Here is a 25,910-nt window from a genome sequence, read left to right as displayed (position 1 = left end):
CCCTGGAGTCTTCTCTGTGTTGCATCTGTGATCACACTGTTGTATCACCAGCTTCTTCCCCCAGAGGATGGAGGGCTCCCTCCATGTATCTCCAGTACCTAGTACAAAATGAGTTTTATTGTATGCTTTACTTCATTTTTATCATATATTATTTAAAAATGGTTCTACAAAGCTTATAGTGAAAACTCTTAAGTTTTCAGAGACAGGATTTTTTCCGTGGCCCACGTCTCCTAATCTGAAAATTTCTGTTTTGTAGAAGCGGCCACTTTTTATTCTTCAAAAGGTTAAACATAGAATTGACATATGATCCAGCAATTCCTCTTCTGGGTACAGACCCAAAAGAAGTCAAAGCAGAGACCAAGCAGATACTTGTACATCATGTTTATAACAACATTATTCACAACTGCCAAAAGGTAGAAGCAACAGAGTATACATCCATCGGTGGATGAACAAAATGTGGTAGATCCATACACTGGAGTATTTTTCAGAAGAAGGAAGGAAATTATTTTCCTATAATATGTATGAACCTTGAAGACATGAAGCTAGATTAAATAAATCAGACCAAAAAGGAAAAATATTGTATGAATCCACTTATATGATTCACCTAGTTTAGTAAGATTCATAGATAGAATGTAGAATGGAGGTTACCAGGGGCTGGGAGGAGGAGAGAATGAGGAGATGTTGCTTAATAGACGTAGCATTTATTTTGGGAAGATGAAAAAGTTCTGGAGATGGAGGGTGGTGATGGTTACACAGCATGAATATACTTAATGTCATAGAACTGTACACTTAAAAATGGCAAAATGGTACATTTTATTTTATATTTTTAAACCATAATTTTAAAAGGAAGCAACTAGTCTAATGCTTTAAATAGCTTCTTCTTATCCTTATCTCCATATTTCTTTATTTCTTGTTCAAACTTTTTTTTTTTTTTTTTTGAGACAAGGTTTCGCTGTGTTACCTAGACTGGAGTACAATGACATGATCATGGCTCACTGCAGCCTTGGCCTCCTGGGCTCAAGTGATCCTCTCACCTCAGCCTCCTGAGTAGCTAGGACTACAGGTATGAACCCACTACACCTGGCTAATTTTTCTGTTTTTTGGTAGAGACAGGGTCTCACTACATTGCCCAGGCTGGTCTTGAACTCTTGGCCTCCCAAAGTGCTTGGATTATAGGTTTGAGCCACTGTGCCCAGCCTCAAACTTTCCATTATACAAAACTTCAAATACACAAAAACAGAATTATGTAATGAATTCTCATTATCCATCATCACATTCAGTAATTATTAACATTTGTCCATCATGTTTCATATGTTTCCACTTTTTTCCAGGAGAATTTTAAAAAATAGACTTCAGTTCTAGAACAGTTTTAACTACAGGAAAATTGAGAAGTTGTTTCTCCTGTTATTAACATCTAACATTAGTATGGTTCATTTCTTACAATTATTGAACCAATATTGATGCATTATTTGTAACCAAAAGCCATACATTACTCAGGTGTCCTTGGGTTTTACCTAACAATATTTTTCTACTCCAAGGTCCCATTCAAGATACCCTGTTACATGGAGTTGTCACACCTCCTTAGGCTCCTCTTGGCAGTGACAATTCCTCAGATTTTCCTTGTTTTTGATGACCGAGACATTATTGAGGAATACTAATTAGGTATTTTATAGAATGTTCATCTATTGGAATTTGGTGTTTGTTTGTTTGTTTGTTTGTTTTTTCATAATAAGATAGGGGTATGGATTTGGGGGAGGAAAGCCACAAGTGAAGTACCATTTTCATTACATCATATCAATAATTCACACTTCCAGAAGAGGGAGTTAATGCTGTTCCTTTAAGGACAAAGTATCTACCTACCTTATCTGGAGTTCTTCTGCAGGGGAGATTTTGCCTCCTCTCCATTGATTTATTTATCACATCATTTATATCATTATAAACTCATCTCTGGAGGATTGTAAAAGCAAATCCTTTACATACAATTTCACAGTTAAATAGTTCAGCATGTATCTTTCACAGAATAGGGTTTTTAAAAACCATAAAGCCATGCTATTCTCACATCAACAATATTAACAACAGTTCTCTAATTTTGCTAAATACTCAATGCATATTCAAATCTCTCTCTTGTCCTTTTCAATTGGTCTGTCTGAAACAGAATCTAGAGAAGGTCCACACATTGCAATTGCTTATGTCTCTTTATTTTCTGTTCTTCTATAACATACCACCCACCCTACCTATTTTTTTTTCCCAAGCCTTTGATTTGTTGGAGAAACTGTTACCAGAAAAACAGGTCCTGATCCTGACCTCAAAAGAGTATTCTTGGATCTTGCACAGGAAGGAATTGAAGGTGAGTCACAGAGTGCAGTGAGAAGGAGATAGTTTATTGAAAGTTCCTCAGATACAGAGTAGGTGTCCTCAGAAAACAAAAGGAAGAATGCACCATCTTTGTTGTAAACTCTTCTAATATAGGTGTTTAATCTACATAAAAGCTAAGTTAAATGTCTATATGTGGGTGCTCTGACAGCATGACAAAATTTAGTACTTTGTTGATTTAAAGAAAGTTATCCTTGGCATTTTAGTTAGTATATCAAAGCATGACTATAATAATCTTAAAAGCATATATTATAATGTGATGTCAGCACATGTGGACATTCTGTTGTCTGTCATAGGCATTTGTTCTTGCAGGCATTATTAAATTGTTTGTTCAGCTGTAAACCTCTTATGACCATGGGTTGTGACTGGCAAGGAATATGCCTTGCTAGTTGAAAGATGGAGTTGACTTTAAAATGGTGTCACCCTGGCTCTCCTATGCTTCTGTTTCCCTAAAAAAGCCAGGTTACATGTCCTGTAGAATGATCCACATTCTGAGTTTGGCTAATGCAGTCTCATGGTATTAACTTGTTTCTTTATAAGTTGTATTTTCTGTTACCCACAAAATAATTTTTCTGATACACATTTGTAATCTTACGATGCCAGCATCTGCTACTCTTCATGTTACCAAATTTCTGTTCAAGGACCACTAAAGTCACAGTCAGTGGACATTCTGAGACCTCTAGGGGAGGGTGGAGATGCTGTCCTTTAATATATTCTGACCCAAGCAACCTCCCCACTTGGCATGGTGAATCTAGACAAGCTAAAGAATTTACTACACCCCAGGCCTGCACCAGCCCTCTCCTAAGACCTTGGGCACTCTCATTTCCCATTTTTTTTTTTCCTAAAGGAAGTCATAGTTTCTCATAACCTTTGCAAGTGATCCTGGACCTTGGTTGTTCCCTGAGGCTGTGTTCTCCACACTGCTGCCATCACTGCTAGAGCAGAGGTGCAGAGAGCTCAGGAGAGAGAAGGGAGAAAAAGCTGAAGATTTTGTGTTAATCATGCTTTCCTGACTCCAGTAAAAGTGCTTCCTCCACTTGCAACCATTTCTGTTTCTATACTGCTGAGTCTTGTGTTCCCAAGACCAAGGGAAGCCCATTTTCTTTAAAGCCAGTCAAAATTTCTGTTAGCTGATGGAATATCTGTTGTCCAGCAGTTGTGTTCCTGCTCACAAATGCAAAACAGTTTGATGCTGCACACATTCCAGGGCTTAGGCTGGAAATGCTGTCCCTTGCCCCTTTGTTACCTTCTGACAGGGATCAGTCCATAGTGTAGTTGGTGTCACAACAGTCCCGAAGAAGCCTTCCAATAGATACCCAAATGTGATTCAAAGCGGCGCAGGCACACACCACGGTGCCACATGGTGCCTATGTAAAGCAGGTATATCAGGAATGCTAAGCAGAAAAGTAGCAGAACACACTGATCCCCATGTTCTCATTGTACAGTTGGGTGCAATTAAGCTGGCACAATGGACTCTTCTCATGGCTACTGTTCCAGTAGTGTGGATGCCCCCAAATGCTGCATATTTACTAGGACAGCCAGGCAGAGACGGCTGTGTACTATGATACAACAGTAGTCCCTCTTAGAGGAAGTGACCCTGTTAGAAGTGGGAGTTTCTGAAGCTAGCTCTTCAGCTGTTACTGGCCTGCTCTTCCATAGCGTCACTTCAGACCTGCTGGCCCAGCTATCCACTCTGCCAACAGGTCTGTCTCTGCTAACAGATCTAGCTCTGTCTCCTCAGCAAATATTCTAGGCTCTGACTGCAAGTGCTGACTTGGGCTCCCAGCCCCACACAGACTCTGTTCCATGAAAGGGCCATCTATGCAAAGTGCCCCCCAAATGCCAAAGGAGCCAATAAACCAAGGAACAAGACAGACAAATCTAGTTTGTCGGTAAAGGGTGTTTTATTGGGGAACTTACAGACAGAAGCGTGGTCTTGGATGGCAGCAAGACAGGTAGGTTTCTGCACTTATTACCCCCACACCCAGGGCTTATATACCACAGGGAAAGAGTATACATGCTCTGTGCAAGACAAAGGCTACTACTGTCCAGAACAGGCAAGAATGCTAATGTGTCATAGCCTAGAATTTGTATAACATCAAGGTTGACATGTTCTTACAATAGGGATGGTAAATAAAGTAGGAATCAGGAGTCAGTCCTGGGACTCGGGCTAATCAGAAGTCAGCATAGAGAATTAGCATCCAAGAGGGAGTTACTTTTCTCTCTACGTCCCAGCCCTCTAATCCAGCTCTTACAGTCTCATGGATTCACATTTCCCCCGTGGTCCCTGAGTCTTCGGAGGAGGCTGTGGGTGACATTTTGATGGTGTGAGTGACACATTTTATCAATTTGTTTTCTACCTGTTAAGCAGGGGCCACAGCAACAATACGAACAACAGGCGACGATATGTATGCCAGGTGTAAGACACAGAATTAAAAATGCCCTTTACCACATTTATTCAGGAACCAAACCAAGAGGTATAGAGCAGAACAGCAATAGGAACAGAAGACTATGGGTGGAATTAAAAATGTTTAGTAGGTATTTGGTGGGGCAGTTCTTCCCCATTAAACAGAATGACTGGTAGCTCCATCTCTGTTGGTTAGGACATAGGATTGTGGGCTGGGAGTACGTACCAAACATGTTGCCTGAGGGGCAAAGGTGCTGATATTACCTGTAAGGTTACAGGGGCAGCAAAGGACCATGTCAAATGGCCAGCCAGGGTGCTTCTTAAAAGTGGCTGTGTTCCAGTTTATTGGTATGTGGAGTGTTTTGGTCCAGACTTCAACAGGATTGATGGAGACCGCTTTAGTTGGTAGGGAATTCCTTGCTGTCTGGAAAGAAATGCTCTATCCAACATAGGGGAAGTTGCTAGTCCAACCCCCATTCAAGTGTCTCCTCCCTGGCTCAAGATCTTGGGGAGTCCTAAATAAGCTTTGCCATTGACCTTTTATCTGCTCAGGTCAGAGATGCATCTGGTTGGGCTTTCTTTACTACAATGGTTAACGGACCCGTCTCTATGGTGGTCCTGAGTCATTGGAGTGGTGCCAGCACCATATTTGTCTCAACCAAATTAAGGTTTCTAATGGCTTGAGGCAAAACCTTTGTCTAACTATGAAAGATATTGGATTTTGAGAGTGCTCAAAACTGTGCCTTCAAAATACCACTTTTCCTTTCAATCAACCCTGTTGCTTGGGGGAGTATACAGTAAGTGAAATATCCAATCTATGTCCTTTTCATGCATCCAGTCTTGGACACCATGTCTGGTGAAATGCATGCCTCGGTTGCTATCAGTGTGTGGAGAGTATCCATACATGACACTGAGTTGCTCCAAGCCCCTGATGGTGGCTGTTTGGTTTGCTCTTACAAGGGAAGGCTTGCAACAATCCCGTGGCAATGTATACACATGTTAGTGCATACTTTTGTCTCAAGATTACTGGCAGGGGTCTGATGTAGTCTATCTGCTAGTCTGTCACAGGGGCAGCTGTCTTATGTATATATCCAGGTGTATGTGGGATGTGGCAGAGGTACAGACGGGAACAAATTAAGCAGTTTGCTACCAGCACCACTAAATCTGCATAGCAGGCAGCCAATCCTGCTCCCTTTGCTATTTGGCAGCCCATTCATGCACTGAAATCCCCACTGTGATATGTGCCTAATCAACTAGCTCAGTATTCTATTTTTTGCTAGGATGTCTGCCTCCATGTTTCTGGGAGGTGAATCTGACCAGTGTGCTGAAGCAATTAGGTCCACAGTGGGTTCCTGTAGACTTTTCCAAATGTCTTTCCACATACCAGCTCCCCATAAGGATTTTTAAATTATATACCAATCATCTTGGGCCCTTTGGGCAAGCCAAATTGTAAGACCCTTAAGTACTGCCAGACTGTCTGTACAGAGAACTATAGGCGGTGGCTCATGGGTACAAACCAACCATGCAGCTTGGAGTTCTGTCCATTGACTGCTCTGTTGCATTCCCATCTCAAACCAGATACTGTCTGTCTGTGGTTGTGCAGCTACTACTGTCCATACACAGGGTTACCTTGGCTCGATGCATCTAAGTACCAAGCATTATCAGGAATGAGGGCCATGCCTTCATGTACCATTGGAGACATCTCCTGTGGGGGCTCCACAATAGGGGCAGCACTGGACTCATAATGTACTGGCCCTAAGATAGCATGCAGTTCATCTCTTGAGAGACACATGGAAAAGTCACTATGTTGTTGCCTGTATGCATGGCACTTTTGTAAAGTGGAGACTTGGGCAATAGCTGATACAGGCCTGGCAAACACTCCTACCCAGTCCTTGATAGGAGACCTGTTCTCCCTGGTACCAGGAAAGCAGCAGTTACGGATTCAACTTGTGGCAAGACCTTCCATATCCCCAGGACCTGTTGTTCAATTGGGAAATAACAGGTTTCAGTACCCTTCCATAATTGTGACTAAAATCCTAAAGGAACTGCTTCCCTATGCTGGACTTCATATTTTCATCATCCAAAATTATAGTTTAGTTTTACCTTTAAAAATATGTTTTTTGTTCTCATTTGTTCCATAGGTTTCTCCCTGAAATTTATATTGTATGGTAAGGTTTCCTATTGTTTGCATTTTGTGGATTGCACGCCAAGGTGTGATTTAATGTATTTCTATTACCTGTATTTTCTATAAATTGGTAGTTTGGTATAGAGTTTTGTGTATATTCAGGGTTTTTTTTTTTTCTGTAAGTATTGATGGTTCTGTAAAAGGAAAATAAAATCTTGGGGCCCCAAAATTACTAAGCTAAAGGGAAAATTCAAGCTGGGAACTGCTTAGGGCAAACCTGCCTCCCATCTATTCAAAGTCACCCCTCTGCTCACTGAGATAAACGCATGTCTGATTGCCTCATTTGGAAAGGCTAATCAGAAACTCAAAAGAATGCAACCATTTGTCTCTCATCTACCTGTGACCTGGAAACCCGTCCTTGCTTCGAGTTGCCCCACCTTTCCAGACTGAATCAATGTTCATCTTACATATGTTGATCACTGTCTCATATCCCCTTAAAATGTATAAAGCCAAGTTGTGCTCTGACCGCCTAGGGCACATGTCATCAGGACCTCCTGAGGCTGTGTCATGGGCATGTATCCTTAATGCTGGCAAAATAAACTTTCTAAATTAACTGAGATCTGTCTCAGATTTTCAGGATTCACAGTACAACATCGTGTTTTTCATCAAGAAGAATAATGTAATACTGGTTAATTATTTTCTTGTGATGTTAATTGCCATTGCTGTTCAATGGTGAAATCTGTTAGTTCATTGTGGATTGCAAAAGGATTATAGTCTCAGTCTTTCATTTCTTTTCATGTATTAGCTGAATAATTTCTAGAATAAGAGATTTATCCCCATCTATTATTTGTCTATTCCATAGACACCTGTGTTTTGAGAGACTAAACCAAGCATCCACTCACCTATGACCCAGCAATTGCACTCTTGGTTATATAGCAATAGAAATGCATGCATTTGTGTCCCAAAATATGTGAAAATATTATTTATAGCCGCACGATTTGTAAAATCTAGATATAACACACACGTTTATCAACAGAGGAGGGACAGAAGAGTGAGCTATTTGTAAAATGGAGCACTGACAGCCTTGGGAGTGAATAGGCTGTGATCACACACAGCAAGACATGGGACATGAGGGTGAATGTATTCAGAACTGACAGATCTCATCTATGGTGTTAGAAATGAAGAAAGTGGCACTCTAGCATCAGGGAGGGTGATTTATGATCAAGTAGAACCTAAGGGTGTTTCCTGGAGGCTGGAAATGCTGTACCTTGATGTGAGTGTTGTTTACTCAACGGTTCATTTTGTGAATATCCATGGTCCACTCATGGTTTGTCCACCTCTCTCCATACATGTTGTCCTTCATTCCAGTATACATTTCTGATGTTTTGAAACAATTCTGTCTAAGCTAATATAGAATCTGTCTTACTGGAAGTCCTTAGAAATGCTGCATTGAACAAATCAGTGCAATTATTTAAAATAAATGCCTGTGACTCAGATATAAAGAGGAGAACCTACAACAAGAGCAGTAGGCTTGGGAGCTGACACCAGAGCAGCTTTGGTAATGGCTGTTGAGGCAGCTATTAGGAATCAAAACCCAAACAGGCCCACGGAAGGTGGAGGATGTGAAATGATGCCCCAATAGTGCATGAGTGAATGAATCATGGGCAGTGGCTCATGGGTTTGCTTGCCAGTCAGGAACTTGGGAAAAATAAAGATGAAAAATTAGAGGGGTAGAGAGGTTTGCATAGGCCTCTTGCTATGGGCAGAACATGTGATGATAGTGGTTGCATGTGGATGCCCAACAGAGGGACTCCAAGGGGCTGGGGCTCCCTGTAATCAGGTGGGCAAGATGGCTTGACGGACGATGCCACTCAGCCACACAGGGCTTGCTCATGGAGTCCCTGCACAAAGTGGCCATGGTGGCTGGGATGGACACTGCATGGGCACAGCAATTGACTCGCCACTCACCGAGGCTGACCTGGCAGCTGCCACTGCTGAGAACCCAGCCTGCTAAAAGCAGCTGTTCATTGAACAGAGAAATAAAACAGGTAATGTTAATTAAGAACAAGACAGTGTCATAACAGACAAATATACCACTGCAGATATAGGAGAGATTTAAACAGTCTTGAAATTGAAAAAAATTATGTCAACAGAAAGACTTATTACAAGTAAAGAAGTTAAATCAATTGTAAATATTCTATTTCCCTTTAAACATATCCAGTTTTATAAGTATGCTTGTATATCAAATATATACTGGACTTACACAAAATATTCAAGATATATAGGGAATCATAGGAAAATCCAAACAACTCAAATTTTTAGGCACGAATAACATTGATTCTAGAACCAGTTAGGAAATCAATAAAGAAAGATTATTATAGGAAAATCACTTTTATGTTATTATGTGTGAAAATCCTGAGAAAAATATTAGTAGACTATATCTACCTGTGTGCAGTGATAGACTATGTTGACCAAGTTATGTATCCCAAGAATGCAATAATATATAAACTTTAAATCTTTTAATCCATTTTACCACTTAAAGAATTAAAAAACAGAGATGATCATATTTTAGTAGATGAAGAAATTACTACAAAAGAAATTCAACACTCCATCTGACCCACATTTCTTCAGTCATCTCTACTTTTAAGAATTCATGTGATCAGATTGGGCTCACCCAGAAAATCCAAGATAATCTCCCCATATAAAGGTCCATGCTCTTAATCATGTCAGCAAAATCTCTTTTGTTGTGTAAGGTAACATATCTAAAGGTGATGAGGCTTAGGGCTTGGACATATTTGTGGGGCCATTATTTTGGATTTCACAATGTATATGGTGGCCAAATGAGATTTAACATTAGTCTAGTTAAATTCCTACACATCAAAAAGTGAGTAAATGCATGAGGCATTCCATAAATAGGTTATGGGTAAAGATGAAGCAAATGTATACACAGCACTGTGAATGAAGAGATCCACATTTACTCACACTGCACTGGAACTTCAGATGTTAAAGGGAAACGGTCATCTTAAAAGTAGCCACAGAAGAAACCCAGATCATCTAAGAAGCAATTGGGTTAAGATGTAACTGATTTTTCCCTGTCAGCCACTGCACCAGCAGAGGCATAATCAACAAAGAGCTGAGAGAAATCCAATGTCAAACTAGAAATTTGTGGCTGGCAAATCCATCTTTCAAGAATAAGAGTAAACAAAACATTATCATATAAATGAAATTGTTGGACCATTTCCAAAATGCCCACTCTAAAAATATTTACAAAGACAGAAAAATATATAAGAAACAGAGAAAGCAGTAATTTTAATTTGTAATCATTGGTACATGTAAGTCAGTAGTCATTATAAAATATTAATAATGTAGTATTCAAAGGAAAACAGTAATATAATTACTTTAACATGTTGTGCTATAATTACCTTACCCATCTTCCAACCCCCAACCTGTGCCATCTATGAGGTCCAACGAAGTTTGATTCTTTTTTCTGAGATCAGCTCCATGGAGTACAGCACCAAGAATAAGTTAGGTGCTTATGAATTTTTGCCATAAGAATAACTTTCCTGAAAATACTTAGCAGATCAGGAGTTGGGATGCATAAGCACAATTCAAAAGTGGCTGGGAAGTGACACCAAAGATCATAGTGGCATAAGAACTCGAAGGACCTCCCCTCCACAGCGGCAATGTGCTTGTTGAAACCAGTATTAAAAAATCTCAATGAGAGCTGTGATTGGATTTAGCGTTGACATATCTTTTTAAATTGTGGTAAAACATACATACTGTATAATTTGCCTTCTAAACATTTTTCCAGTGTACAATTTGGTGGCATTAAGCATATTTACAGTGTTGTGTAACCACCACCAATATCCATTTCCAGAACATTTTTATCATCCCAAACATAAACCATAAAACCATAAAAACATAAAACATAAACCCATTAAACCATAACTGCCCATTCTCCCTACCCCCCAGCCCCTGGTAACCTCTATTCTACTTTCTGTTTCTATGAATTAGCTTATCTAGCTACCTCATATAAGTAAAATGTTATATTTGTTTTTTATTTCTGGTTTATTTCACTTAAAGAGTTTTCAAGCTCATCCAATCAGAATTTTATTCATTTTTAAGGCTGAATAATATTCCATGCGTATGTGCACTGTGGGTTGTTTATCCAATCATCTGCTGATGGACACTCAGTTGCTTCCACCTTTTGGGTATTGGGAACAGTGCTGCTATGGGCCTGAGTGTACAAATATCTGTGTGAGTTCCTGCTTTCAATTCTTTTGGGTGTGCCCAAAAGTGGAATTGTTGGCTCATATAGTAATTCTATTTTTACTTTCTTGATGAACCACTATACTGTTTTCTATGGTGGCTGCACTACTGTACACTCTCACCAGCAGTGCACAAGTGTTCCAATTTCTCCATATCTTCACCAACACTTGGCCTAGTGAAGTTTACCATAGTTTTATATCCTTATTGGCATTCCTTTTTTTTTTTTTTGAGACGGAGTCTTGCTCTGTTGCCAGGCTGGAGTGCAGTGGCACAATCTCGGCTTGCTGCAACCTCCGCCTCCCAGGTTCAAGTGATTCTCCTACCTCAGCCTCCCAAGTAGCTGGGACTACAGGTACATGCCACCATGCCCAACTAATATTTGTATTTTTTCAGTAGAGATGGGGTTTCACCATGTTGGCCAGGATAGTCTTGATCTCTTGACCTTGTGATCCACCCGCCTCGGCCTCCCAAAGTACTGGAATTACAGGCATGAGCCACCATGCCTGACCATCATTCCTTATTTTTATGTCCTTATTGTATATCTTCTTTGGAGAATTGTCTATTCATGTCTTTTACCCATTTTTGAATGAGATTGTTTTGCTATTGTTAAATTGTAGTTCTTTACATACTCTGGATATTAATTCTTTATCAGATATGTGATTGGCAAATATTTCCTACTAGTCTGTGCATTTTCTTTTAACTCTCTTAATAGTGTCCTTTGATGCAAAAAAGTTTTTAAATTTTGATGCAGTCTTATTTGTCATTTTTCTTATATTACTTGTACTATTGGTCACCAGCCAAGAAACCACTACCAATTCTAATGTCCATAAGATTTTCCTCAGTATTTTCTTGAGGGTTTTACAGGTTCAATTCTTAAGGTTAGTTATTTGAGTCATTCTGACTTAATTTTTGAAAAGGGTGCAATGGAAGGGCATGAATTTTGTCCAGCGTCATTCTTTTGCATGTGGATATCCAGGTTTCCAGCACCATTTGTTGATGCGCCATGTGTTGCAGTGGGGCTGACACATTTGTAAGATGCAGTGAGCACTAATACATGGGAACACCATGCATTTATTTACCTGTCTTTCCTCCACAGTTGTTTTGAGAAGGCTTTCACTGACAAACTCAACAGAAATGAATATATATGACTTCTTATAAAATCATATTCAAGTAAAATTATAAATTTTAAAATGTTAAGACTAGAGCAAGACTGGAACATCACTAGACAAGGTGAAACATAGGCTGAAATGAATGATTTATGTTTACCTTGCTACAAATTTTGTTGGCCCACAATCTCTTATGCTTATTGCTTAAGAGAGCTACAGAGTGGGGTGATAGCTCACATAACCAGTCCCTGGTTTTCTGCTTCAGAAAGAAGTTTAAATTTTCTGCTTGGAGTAAGGAAATTAACTGAAAGATGTCTAATGTGAAGTTGGCATCTACAAAGTGAAGGAGTGAGTAGTAAATGTAAACATCAGGAATCCAAGGAGATTCTATCTTTTTACACAGAAATGGCCTCACTGTGCACTGCTGAAGGGAGAAGGACCCTTCAGGGGACCTTCATGATGAAGAAGAACACAATATGATGTAGGGGTTTTCTGCTGCAGCCCTAAATTGAATTGTCCTTCTCTCTAACTACAGGTCTCACAAAGTTTTATAGCTTCAATGATTTCACCTGGGCCAAGATTTTGGTTTTTTTTTGATGTTGTTTGTTTGAACTGCTGCCTGGGGCTTAGAAAAGTGACTTGGATATTTTGTCAAAATGGTATTTCTTTGATGGAATGTGAAATCCGCAAACACTCTGCTTTCCTCCTGTATCCCCAGAGTGGGTTGAGTACCTTGCACTTCTTCTCAGCACTTTACTAGAAGTGGTAGAAGATTTGGAGTTAGGGCCTCCCTCAATCTGTACCCTTTCTTTAATTCAGAGGATCACAAGCTGTTGGGGGAAAAGTGGTATCTTGGGCCTCCAGTTGATCTGATGAATATTAATATCCAATGTCCTGTAATGAAGTCATGTGTGCATGTAACATCACTTCTGCATGCAGTGTCATAGGAAAGTGGGTTCGCGGATCCCAGGTTAAGAGCCTAAACACTAAAGGCACAGAGCTAGAGCTCTAGGAGGGGAGGGATGGCTGGGGTGGAATGTCATCTTGTCCTTTAGTCCTGGGGCCTTTTCATTCCTCACATGGTGGGTGCTGGGCATCTGGCAGGTACTGATGTTGATGGAGTTGAGGGAGGGAACTGGCCGGAACTGGGAAAAACAGGGTTGGAGAGATAATTAAGGTGGACATTATTTTTTCTGAGCGTAAATCATGGCTGGAAATCTGGAGAGCCTGAAGGAGATCCCGCTACCCAAACCTGTTTTTTGCTTTTCCCTCAAGCCTCATTTGGCCACAGGCCCAGCGTCAACACCAGGGGGCGCCCACAGACCATGAAGGCGCCGCGCAGCCGGGATTGGTGGTGGTGGACTCCTGGGTCCCTGACTTAACCAGGGGAGCCAAGACCCTGCAGCCAAGTGGTCTGGATTCAACCTGCAGCTCAGGTCCTACTGACACTTCTCCCCCTGGTGCCTCAGTTTCTTAATCTGTGGAATGGTGAGGACATTACAGCATTTACCTCTGGGATGGGTTTCTCAACAGCAGCACTATTAACAATTTGGGACAGAGAATCCCTTGTGGAGTGGTCTGTCCTGTGCATTGTGGGAGGTTTGCCAGCAGCACCCCACTCACCCCCTCCCACCAATCCCCATGTGACAGCCGAAAATGTCCCAGGATTTTTAGGTCTCCCTTGGGTCTGGAAGCTGCACTTAGGCATTTTCCCACCTGACACTTGAGCTCATCTCTGCTTTGGTCCACTTAAGGCCACTTCAAAAAAATGTTGTTTCTTTAAAGATTCTATCCATCTTTTAAACAAATCCATTTTCTTCCTCTATTTCTGCATTCAGTTAATCCTTCCAAACCCTTTGTTTAGTATGTCTTGAAATGTATCAATTCCAGTTCTAGTAATTAGTGTGTCTAACTTGCATGATATCTGCTATGACTCCTAGTAGAGCTCTGATTCCTTTAGCACAGGGAATGTGTTCTCGATTCTGCTCTGGATGATGTAAATCAATTTATTTTACTTTACTTGTCTGGGATGTTGCTCCTCATCTGTAAGATGTAAATGTGGACATGGCTTGGATTACTAGGTGGTTTTATTTCTTCATTCACCTGACGTTTGTTGTGTACCTGATGCAAGTCAAATACATGGCATGGTATTGTTTCCTTGATCACACCACAGCAAGTGAGAAAATGAGACATTATAGCCAGGTGTGGCGGCACAGGCTTGTTGTCCTAGCTACTCGGAAGGCTGAGGCAGGAGAATTGCTTCAGCCCAGGAGTTTGAGGTTACAGTAAGGTATGATATCACCATTGCATTTCAGCCTGGACAACAGACCCTGTCTCTGAAAAAAGGGGAAAAGACATTGGGAGCTGTCTACATGTACTCTATGTCTCAGGAGACTCATGTCCTGTAATTTTTCTAAATGGCATCTCCATGTGGTTTTTCATGAATGTTTGTCTGGTATTTCTTCTCTATCCTTTTACTTTCAACTTTTCTGTACATTCTACTGAAATTATGGCTTTTATAAACAGCCTATGATTATTTATTTACTTATTTATTTTTACCCCCCTGCACTATTTGTCTTGTAATTAGAGTGTCTGAGTCCATTATGTTTAATGTAATTATTGACCTCATTGGGTTTAAGTCTGTACATTGTCATTTTCTGCCTTCTAATATTATCTCTTTCTTGCTCAACTATTTTTCTTATGTTACCTTCTTTATATGAATAAAAAACTTTGCATTGTTGTAGTCTTCTAAGTGTCCTAATTACACATTCTCTTATTATTTCTTTAATTATCTGAGAAAGCATAATAATCTGTGACTTATTATAACCAACAGCAGACCATAACTTCCCTGACTTTCACCTACCTGTGCACACAGCGCAGGGGAGAATCAGTGCTCCGGCTCTGAGACATAGGGGTGGTGGGAGTAGGATAGTGATTGGATGATGAATCTGTAGCTGCAGAGGCATCTGGGTGCCTCACCTGCATTCCTCATAGATGTCTCCTCCATTGAATGCCTGCGATGCCCTCTCCTCTGTATGCTCCTGCCAGAGTCTCCCCATCTCCACTGACAGCAGCTCCACCCTTCTGCTCACTCAGTCCAATACTGTGAGTGTCCTTGATTCTTCTTCTCACACCACAGATAAATCCATTAGCAAGTGCTGTGAGTCCATCTTCGAATTCATCCAGAATCCCTTCACTTCTCACTATTTCCCCTCCTCACACCCTAGTCAAGGTAAGCAACGTCTCCATCCTGGAATACTGCACTCCTTTCCCACCGTTTTCCCCACTGCATCACTGGTTCCCCACCTCTCAATTCTGTTCTCAGCACTGCAGCCAGAGAGAAGCTTTCAAAGGATGAGCCCTACCATGTCCCACTTTCCAAACTGTCCTCCCCATGTCATTCAGAGCAAAGGTCAACACCCTTCCCACACCCTCCAGGGCTACCTGCTCTAGCCACGCCTTTGACCTCACTTCAGTTTCTCTGTGTCCAGCCCTTCTGGCCTCTTCCTCCTTCCAGGAACACAGACAATTTCCTGCCCTAGTGTGTCTGCACTGAAGGTTCTCTGCCTGAAAATAACTTTCCCAGACATCCCTGTAGACAACTCCTCACATCCCTCAAATCTTTACTCCAAGGTCACATTTGCAGCAAGGCCCATGCTGACCACCCAGCACAACAGCCACCTCCCTGTCCCCACAGCCCACCCTCTGGATCACCTGCCACACAGCACCTGCCACCTTCTAACTCAAGCATTTTCTGTTCCTACTCTGCTTATACGATATCTATCATCTGCCTACAGAGGTGTCCAATTTTTTGGCTTCCCTGGGCCACATGGGAAGAATAAGCATTGTCTTGAGCCACACAAAAAATACACTAATGACAGCTGATGAGCAGAAAGAATAGAAAAAAGAAAAAAATGTGCGTGCATAATTTTCATGATATTTGCCACCACAGATAAGCAAAAAACTTCTCACATTCAAAGCTGTCCTGGGCCACATGCAGCCCGAGAGCTGCAGGTTGGACAAGCTTGCATCTAGAACGTATACACCACAAGGCCAGAAATTTTTCTGTTTTTACTTTAATGATGTTTTCTAAATGCAAAAACAGTCATATACCTAGCAGACAACAAATCTCAGTAGAATGAATGATCACTGTAGAGCACCTCTGTATTCTAAAGGCAATATCTTTATTAACGTAGCTAAAGAACAACATCATTTCACACCAACATCAGTGCTGCCAGTGCTTTTCTCACCAGGGCTGCTTGTGTGTCCTCCCTACCTCCTCCCACACCAACCCTCCTGCACACTGCAGCACACAGCCATATTTTTCTGTTCAGGAAAGATAATCCTAGGCTTGTGGGTCCAATTTTCCAACCCCATATAAATCTAAATTAGACTCTGCTTTATAAATGCATGAGTTTGGATTGGAGCCAGCACTGGGATTACAACTCAGGCAGGAAGAAGAGTAGGAGAGCAGAAGAGGAGTTCCAACAGAAAGTTACCTGTGATGAGAAACTACGGGACCCCTCCTCTCTGCAAATTTCAGAATCTGCTTCCTTTAAGAAGGTTGGGGAAAAAGATGGAAAATACAATCCAGGAAAGAGACCTGGAAGGAGGGCAAGAGATACAGAGGTCTGAAAATTTGTCTCTTGATACCGGAAGGACTTCTATATGTAGGGACCACCCTAGGTGACATCCAAGTCCCTGTGATCACAGGTCCTAGTGGGACAAGGTTCTACTGAAGGGCCAAGGACAATGGAGCAGCAAAGATGACGCAGCTGAGCAGTGACCACATAAAGCGCATGGTGGCCTAAGCACCCACTGGGCACAGCCCCATCTACTCTCCTCCCCTGCAACAAATCAGCACAAGAAACACGTGGACTCTGGAAGGTTCTCATGTCTTCCATTTATTTTGTCTCTCAAATTTTAGGAATCTTCTCCTTTAATTAATCCATCAACCTCTCATGGAAATAATTTGAAAAAAGTAAATTTATACTCAGATTCTAATTTTAATAGGGAAGTAAGAAGTTACAGCTCAGTGCACCATGAAGTTTAGACAGAGATGGAGACATCCCAGCCCCTTTTCTGGAACAGGAAAGGTGATTGGGGAAGGAATGTAGGTCAGCGTGGGGAAGAGGGTCATGGTGGACACGGGTGTGGGCTGGTCTCCCCACCTCCTCACATGATGCCTATAGGGACACAGACACATTCAGTTGCCTTTGCAGAAAGAGAAGTCAGGGTTCTTGAAGTCACAAAGGGAAGGCATGAACAAATCTTGCCTCTCAGTCCCACACAAGGCAGCTGTCTCACACTATAGAAAAAATATTCATGAACAAATTCATATCACTCACAGTGAGGGGTCACACCTTAAACAGCCCATCATGTGCTCAATACATCCAAGTCAAAGAAACCCCATAGCACAGCTATATCCACTGTTACCCCCAACAACCCACACACATCAGCCTCCTCAGGGTCTCACCTTTACAAGCCGTGAGAGACACATCAGAGCCCTGGGCACTTTGGCTGCCTGGGGTAGAACAAAAACAGAACCTGGTCAGATCCCACAGGAGATGTGGCTAGAGGAGGAATTGTGGGCTGAGTGAGCTCCCCCATGGGCTCCCAACCACAATATCCCAAGGATCTCAGGGAGCAGCCTCCTTCATACTTACTAGCAGCCTGAGAGTAGCTCCCTCCTTTTCTATCTGTGGGAAGAAAACATCCTGTGAGAGGCCAGAAAGGTCGCAGGGCCATGAGGTCCTAGAAGAACCTCCTAGTCTTGGACCCTCGAGAAGTTTCCAGAAATGTGTGACTGCAGACCAAGGGCAGCATCAGGAAAAACAAGGAAAGCAGATGTGGGTCCTGGACCAACTGCCCTCCTAAGGTCTGTCCTCAGCAGGGACCTTCCCCTGACCTGTGACTGCTGGGGTCAGGTCCCCATCACTACAATCATCAAGGTGATAAATCTGTCCTTCATTGTCACAGGTGCTTACAAAAGAGCAGGTGCTGGCACACAGGGCCCAGGCTGGGTAGGCCCATGAGCGTGGATGGTGCTTCCCAGTAACCAGGCAGGACACACTTCTACCTGGGGCTTGAAACCCCCAGTGGGACAAGAAAACTCAGACCCCACACCTCACCCCTTCCCCACCTGAGCTCTTCTTCCTCCACATCATAGCAGCGACCACAGCTCCAGTGACCACAGCTCCAAGGACAACCAGGCCAGCAACGATGCCCATAATGGGGATGGTGGGCTGGGGAGATGGCTCTGGGAAAGGAGGGGAATGTGAAGGTTCTGACCCCCAGGCCCCACCACCGACCCTGTTAAAGGTCTCCAGAGGGGCTCCTGCTTTCCCTAAGAGACATGACCGCCCCATCTCTCTCATTACCCCATCTCAGGGTGAGGGGCTTGGGCAGCCCCTCGTGCTGCACATGGCACATGTATCTCTGTTCCTCTCCAGAAGGCAACACCATAGCCACCCACTTCTGGAAGGTTCCATCCCCTGCAGGCCTGGTCTCCATGAACTCCGTGTCCTGGATCTGGTCCTCCCTATCCCGCTGCCAGGTCAGTGTGATCTCCGCAGGGTAGAAGCCCAGGGCCCAGCACCTCAGGGTGGCCTCATGTTCAGAGACAGGGTGGTGGGTCACGTGTGTCTTGGGGGGGTCTGAAAGGAAGAGTCAGAAAACCTAGGCACTTTGCATCTCTCATGGGACACCCCATCAGCACCCATGTGACCATCCTGAGAATGAACAGGACACCTGGGGTGGGGAAGGGAGCACAGAACCCAGACACCAGCCTGGACACAGCCACCTGGGATAATCTCCTATTCCTTGGAAAGTTCTAGTCTCTGAGCGGGGGAGCAGGGACTTCTGGTCCTGATCTGAGTGGAGGCCAAGGGACTCAGAGGAGCTGGAGTCAGACCCCCACACACACTGAGTATGAGGCAGAGAACAAAGCCCGAGAGGAAAAGTCCTGGTGCCCAAGGCTGCTGTGGGGTCAAAGGGAACCCCTGATAGTATTCCAGGGATTGTCTTCCCCTCCACTCCCTCAGAGACTTCATCCCTTAATTGTCCCAGAGAGCAGGGTGGGCCCTCAGAGTCACTCTCTGGTACAGGATCTGGAAACCCAGGAGGATTCCTCTCCCTCAGGACAGGAGGGAGGGCGGTATTCTGGTGGTGGTCCCATTTTCTTCCCCTCCTTGTGCGAGGCCAGCCCGGGAGATCTACAGGAGATCGAGGAGGCTCCCCATGGCCCCTGGTACCCGCGCGCTGCAGCGTCTCTTTCCCTTTCTCCAGGTGTCTGCAGAGCCACTCCACGCAGGTGCTCACCAGGTAGGCTCTCCTTTGCTCAGCCACATTAGTCACCTCCCACTTGCGCTGGGTGATCTGAGCCGCGGTGTCCGCGGCGGTCCAGGAGCGCAGGTCCTCGTTCAGGGCGATGTAATCCTTGCCGTCGTAGGCATACTGCTCATACCCGCGGAGGAGACGCCCATCGGGCCCCAGGTCGCAGCCAAACATTCCCTGGAGGATGTGATACCCTGGCCCAGTTCCCGCGGTCAGCCCCGCCCACCGAGCCCCGGCCCTGCCCCTAGCAACCTGCAGAGATTTTGGCCTCAACTGAAGATGAAACCGGGTAAAGGCTCTTGGGGCTCTCCCGGGTCGAGGATCTCTGAAGGTCCCGCAGCCTCAGGGTCGATCTTGGACGCGGAGACTCAGGGGACCAGGGCCGTCCGTGTGGCATGGAGCGGGGAGTAAGTGATCTGCGCCCCGGGCCGGGGTCACTCACCCGCCTCGCTCTGGTTGTAGTAGCGGAGCAGGGTCCGCAGGTTCACTCGGTCAGTCTGTGCCTGGGCCTTGGCGCCCAGTGTCTGTAGGTCCCAATACTCCGGCCCCTCCTGCTCCACCCACCGCGACCGCGTCTTCATCCTCGGACTCGCGGCGTCACTGTCGAACCGCACGAACTGCGTGTCGTCCACGTAGCCCACGGCGATGAAGCGGGGCTCCCCGCGGCCCGGCTGGGAAACGGAGGTGCTGAAATACCTCAAGGAGTGGGAGCCTGGGGGCGAAGAGAGGCTGACACCCGCCCGACCCTCCTCCCCGCGCGGCTCCCCGGGTCCTGAGCTCTCGCCGGGCGGGCCCTTCGCTCCTCCCAGCAGAGGCCGTTTCCCTCCTGACCCCGCACTCACCCGCCCAGGTCTCGGCCAGGGCCAGGGTCCCCGAGAGCAGCAGGAGGAGGGTTCGGGGCGCCATGACCCCATTCTCGGCGTCTGGGGAGACTCCGAGTCCCGGTGGGTGCGTGGGGACTTTAGAACCGGGGCCGCGCGACGCTGATTGGCTTCTCTAGAAACCTGACTCTCAGTGGGAGTGAGAACTGGATCCGCGTCGTGAGTGTCCATGAAGAAGGACCCGTCGCAGGTTGGGAGAGGGAGAAGAGAAACTCTGCAGAGATTAGGAATCCCCAACGCTGCACCTCCCCAGCCCATACACCGCCTTCGGGGCCTGAGACCCTGAGAGCCAGGCCTGGGGCCCTGGGACTTCGCCCTGACCCCGCTCCTCCTGTGCCAAGCGCTCTGTCTCAATGTTTCCCTGAGTCTTGGCCCAGGAGCTGTCTGAGAAACCAGGAAGAAACCCTTGGCTTGGGCCTGGTCCCTCTGCCTTCACTTTTCATCCCGGAATTCCTGTCCCTGAAATGGACTCCCTGCCTCCCCACTCCTTACCTGTTCCGCTGGACTCTACTACAAGAAAACTCACCCCAGGGAGCTTGGTGCCAGAGAGGGAGCTCGCCCTGGGAATGGAGGTGTAGAGACAGACCTTTTTTTCTTTTCTTTCTTTTTCCTTTTTCTTTAAATGTGGAACAGTTGTGCCTGAGTGCATGAGAGAGAATAGAGACCAGTTTGCTTTTTGTGTATTAACTACAGTGGGTAACAGAATCTTGGTAACCTCTGAATGATCAGGAATCTAATAGGTAAAAAATGTGACTTTGGCCCCTTGATATATAAATGTGTCTAAAAGCATTACAACAGGACTCACAAAGCTCCTAAGTTTCACTTTCGCAAACAAGACTCCCGCTTGTGGTACCTTAAATTTACCTTCATTCCATAGCCCTGAGTTTCTGCGTGAGTCTAGAACATCTCCTCCATACAAAGTAGCCACTGTGTTCCTATGTGTTGCAACCAGGAGTCAGTACAGACTTTATTCACCTCAAAGTTGCAAGCGCTTGATGCAGTCACAATGCCCATCACCAGTGCTCATGCACTGCCTGATTTCAGGAAGTATCCATATTTAAGTGGTGTGTATATTTTATAGGAACACTTAGTATTTTTAAAACCTGATTAACATAAAAAAACAACTAGTTTTTAAGCAGACCCACTTAAGGTATTAAGGCCAACTGCAAGTAACACCCTGCGAGGCTCTGTAGATGGACGTGTTGAAATACTATAAAACAATGTGTTCAAACCTAAGAGTTCTGCTGCTTTGGAATTCTGTCCCTCTGCCCTTTTCCTCACCTACTGCTTCTCCAGCCCTTCCCTCCGTCCCTCTCATCCCTCAGGCCCTCCTCTCCCCTTAGTTCCCATCACACTGTCACTCCTTAATTGTGACACTGGCACTCTCCCATTACCTGCTATGTGACTGTTCTCTCCACAGTGGTCCTGCTCCTGTAAGTCAAAGTGTGTCATTTCTCCACCTAAAACACTCCAGTGGCTCCATCTTGGTTTTGTGAAGCTTCTAGAATGTCAGGCACGTGAGCATATGAGGGCATACCTGGTTCATTGTAGGGACTAAATTAATTTTTGTTGACTGAATGAATGAAATATGAGTGTATTAAATTGCATCACAGAAAATTATAAAATGTAAAACACTGAAAAAGTTAAGAAAGACTTTTTTTATGTAACTAGTGTGTATATAAATTCATCAGTTAATTCCATGAGTGTGTTGAGCCTGTGTATAAATTTTATAAGACTGTGTAACAAATTATCACAAACATTGGCTTTGAACAACACTCATTTATTGTATTCATTTATTTGTTTTTAGAGACAGAGTCTCCCACTGTCATCCAGGGTGAAGTACGGTCACATGATCATGACTTGCTGCAGCCTCAAACTCCTGGGCTCAAGGAATCCTCCTGCCTCAGTCTTCAGAGTAGCTAGGACTGCCGACAAGTGCCACCACACCCAGCTAATTAAAAAAAAATTGTAGAGATGAGTGTCTCACTATATTATCCTGGCTGGTCTCACACTCCTGGCTGCAAGTGATCCTCCTGTGCCAGCTCCTCAAATGTTAGGATTACAGGTGTGCGGTACCTCGCCTGGCCAAACAACACCCATTTATCTGTTTATAGTACCTTAGTCAGAAATCTGGGCATGATGTAGATGGAATCTCTTTCTGGGCTTCCCAAACCTGTGTCTTCATTTTGAATCCTCCTTTGGGCTCATACAGAGGTGGCAGAATGCAGTTTCTAGCAGTTGTAAGACTGAGGTCCCTGTTCCTTGCTGGCTGTCAATGTAGAGAACAGGGAGGGCTGCGCTCAATTCCTGGTGCCCACCGGCATTCTTTCCTACACAGCCTCTTCATTTTCAAAGCCTGCAGTGGAGGAAACCCCTGATGCTGAATCCCTCTCACACTGTGAATCTCTATGATCAGGAAGAACACAGTCCTTTCAAGGACTCTCCTGATTAGGACAGTCCAAGCAGGATAAACCCAGCCTAAAGTCAACTAATTGAGGCCCTTAATTATATCTGCTAAATTTCTTCACAGCAGCACCTACACTAGAGTTGGTTGAATCACTGGGGGAAGGTGAATGACCAGGAGGTGGTTGTTGGGGCCATCATAGAATCAGCTAGCAGGGGTTGGATCTTCCTTTTGTGTTTAATTGGGACACAGTTGGAAATTGAAGTTCAAGTAAAGGGATCATTGTGAATGGTAATAAAATTCATCCTCTTCAGCCATGGAAATTCTCCTTACGATTTAAAACTAAGTTACATGTTTAATGTCTTAAATTAATTTAGGCCAGGTGTGGTGGCTCACGCCTGCCATCCTAGCACTCTGTAAGGCAGAGAAAGGCAGATTTGTTGACTCCGGAAGTTCAATATCAGCCTGGGCAACATGGTGAAACCCTCATCTCTACAAAAAAATTAGAAAATTAGCCAGGCATGGTGGTTCATGACTATAGTCCCAGCTACTCAGGGGGCTGAGGTCAGAGGATCCCTTGAGCCCAGGAGGTCGACACTGCAGTGCATGGTGATCATGCCACTGCACTCCAGCCTGGGTGACAGAGTGAGACCCTGTCTCAAAAATAATAATAATGATGATGATAAATTTAGAGCAAATGCAAATTAACATGTAATAATACATCCTGTCTTGTGAAAATGTATTAGTTATTTACTATTGCATAACAAATTATGTAAAACTTAGCAGCTCAAAACAACAAATATTCCTCATCTCCCACAGTTTCCAATGATCAGGAATCCAGGAGAGGTTTCCCTGAGTGCTTCTTGCTCAAGGCCTCTCACAAGGTTGCAGTCCAGTTGTCAGTCTAGGCCTGCATCATCTGAGGGCTTCACTGGGGCTGAGGATTCACAAGAAACATGGATGAGTCACATGGCTGTTGGAAAAGGCCTAGTTCCTTGTTGTCTGGTCCCAGAAGGCCTCAGTTCTCAGCCACATGGAGCTTCCTGCAGGGCTGCTTATGGCACAGCAGCTGGCTTTCCCCAGAGCTCATGATCCCAGATACAAAGAGAGAGAAGGTGGAAGCCGCAGTGAGTTTTATGTTCTACACCCAGAGTCACAAACTGCTATGTCAGCATTACTCTATTAGTTAGAAGTTGTATTATTCTGTTCTCACACTGCTATAAAGAAATACCTGAGACTGGGTAATTTATAAAGGAAAGAGGTTTAATTGACTCACAGATCTGCATGGCTGAGGAGGCTACCCCAGGAAACTTACAATCATGGCAGAAGTGGAAGCAAACACGTACTTCTTCACATGGTGGCAGGAGAGAGAAATGCAGAGTGAAGTGGGGAAAAATCCCTTATATTGTATATATACACCATGGAATATTATGCAGTCATAAAAAGGAGTAAGATCAAGTCCTTTGCAGGAATATGGATGAAGCTGGAAGCCATTATCCTCAACAAACTAAACAAACTAACAGAATAACAGAAAACCAAACACTGCATGTTCTCACTTATGATTGGGAGCTGAGCAACACATGGACACAGGGAGAGGAACAACACACACGGGCCTGTTGGTGGAGGGCAGTGGGGGGGGATCATTAGGAAAAATAGGTTCAACTATTGACTTTCACAGTGGTTGAACCAATTTACGTTTCCACCAACAGGTCTCATGAGAATTCACTTACTATCATTAGAACAGCTTGGGGGAACCGTCCCCATGATTCAATAACCTCCCCCAATATGTGGGGATTACAATTCACATGACAATTGAAGATGAGATTTGGGTGGGAACACAGAGCCAGGCCATATCGGAAGTGGGTCATTAAGTCCAAGCCACACTCAAGAGAGGGAATTAAGCTGCACCTCTGGAAGGGAGCATTGTTAAAGGATTTGCATATATATTAAAAGCAAAATTCAAACTATTGTTTCAGGATTTTGTAAATCAAAGCCTTTTTTATCTAATTGTTTTTCTTTAATGCTTTAAGCTTGGTTTTTAATTTAATTTAATGTTATTTTAAGTTCCAGGGCACCTGTGCAGGATGTGCGGGTTTGTTACATAGGTAAATGTGTGCCATGGTGGTTTTCTGCACCTATCAATCCATCACCTAGGTATTAACCCCAGCATGCATTAGCTATTTTTCCTAATACTCCTCCAACCGTCACTCTATCCCAACAGGCCCCAGTGTGTATTGTTCCTCTCCCTGTGTCCATGTGTTCTTATTGTTCAGCTCCTAATTATAAGTGAGAAGATGCGGTGTTTGGTTTTCTGTTCCTGTGTTAGCTTGCTGAGGATAATGGCTTCCAGCTTCATCCATATCCCTGCAAAAGACTTAATCTCATTCCTTTTTATAACTGTATAATATTCCTTGGTGTATATGTACCATATTTTCTTTTCCAGTCCATCATTGATGGGCATTTGGGTTGATTCCATGTCTTTGAGGTTGTGAATAGTGCTGCAATGAGCATACACATGCATGTATCTTTATAACAGAATGATTTATATTCTTTTGGGTATATACCCTGTAATGGGATTGTTGGGTCAAATGGTATTTCTGGTTCTAAATCTTTGAGGAATCGCCATACTGTCTTCCACAATGGTTGAACCAATTAACATTTCTACCAACAGTGTAAAAGCATTCCTATGTCTCTGCAACCCCAGCAGCATCTGTTGTTTCTCAACTTTTTAACAATTGCCATTCTGACTGGCATGAGATGGTATCTCATTGTGGTTTTGATTTGCATTTCTTTAATGATCAGTGATGTTGAGCTTTTTAAAATGTGTTTGTTGGCCACATGTATGTCTTTTTTAGAGAAGTATCTGTTCATGTCCTTTGTCCACTTTTTAATGAAGTTGTTCTTTCATGTAAATTTGCTTAAGTTCTTTGTAGATTCTGAATATTAGACCTTTCTCAGAATAGATAGATTGCACAAACTTTCTCCCATTCTGTAGGATGTCTGTTCACTC

At 43.8% G+C, this 25,910-nt stretch overlaps 2 protein-coding genes across 36 annotated transcripts in view; one reads left to right on the top strand and one right to left on the bottom strand.

The window, feature by feature from the left end:
* The window catches only part of LOC129039306 (putative uncharacterized protein ZNRD1-AS1), an 86,998-nt gene that overhangs the window by 48,211 nt on the left and 12,877 nt on the right, over positions 1-25,910 (top strand). For 12 of the 35 annotated variants that reach the window (XR_010126641.1, XR_010126629.1, XR_010126642.1 and 9 more), the window contains one exon: positions 2,253-2,347. The exons of 7 other annotated variants lie outside the window; for them this stretch is intronic. Coding sequence is in view for 1 of the 28 variants with exons in the window: in XM_063665964.1 (XP_063522034.1) it covers positions 13,556-13,757 (202 nt within the window). In the remaining 27 variants the exon portion in view is untranslated. Of the gene's footprint in view, positions 1-256; positions 564-946; positions 1,064-2,252; positions 2,348-13,555; positions 15,024-18,732; positions 18,837-25,910 lie in introns of those variants that run through there. 16 more of the 35 variants (XR_010126659.1, XR_010126654.1, XR_010126660.1 and 13 more) reach the window with 8 other exon arrangements.
* LOC129039297 (patr class I histocompatibility antigen, A-126 alpha chain-like) lies at positions 17,169-21,213 on the bottom strand. Its single transcript, XM_063665957.1, is given in 9 exon segments — positions 17,169-17,588; positions 17,757-17,800; positions 17,943-17,979; positions 18,423-18,539; positions 18,661-18,936; positions 19,534-19,809; positions 20,058-20,327; positions 20,458-20,598; positions 20,601-21,213. Coding segments are annotated over 9 exon segments (1,320 nt in total). The 5' UTR covers positions 20,755-21,213; the 3' UTR covers positions 17,169-17,583.

The sequence above is a fragment of the Pongo pygmaeus genome, chromosome 5, assembly GCF_028885625.2.
Source record: "Pongo pygmaeus isolate AG05252 chromosome 5, NHGRI_mPonPyg2-v2.0_pri, whole genome shotgun sequence".
NCBI lineage: Eukaryota > Metazoa > Chordata > Mammalia > Primates > Hominidae > Pongo > Pongo pygmaeus.
This window is presented reverse-complemented; position numbering and strand designations above follow the sequence as displayed.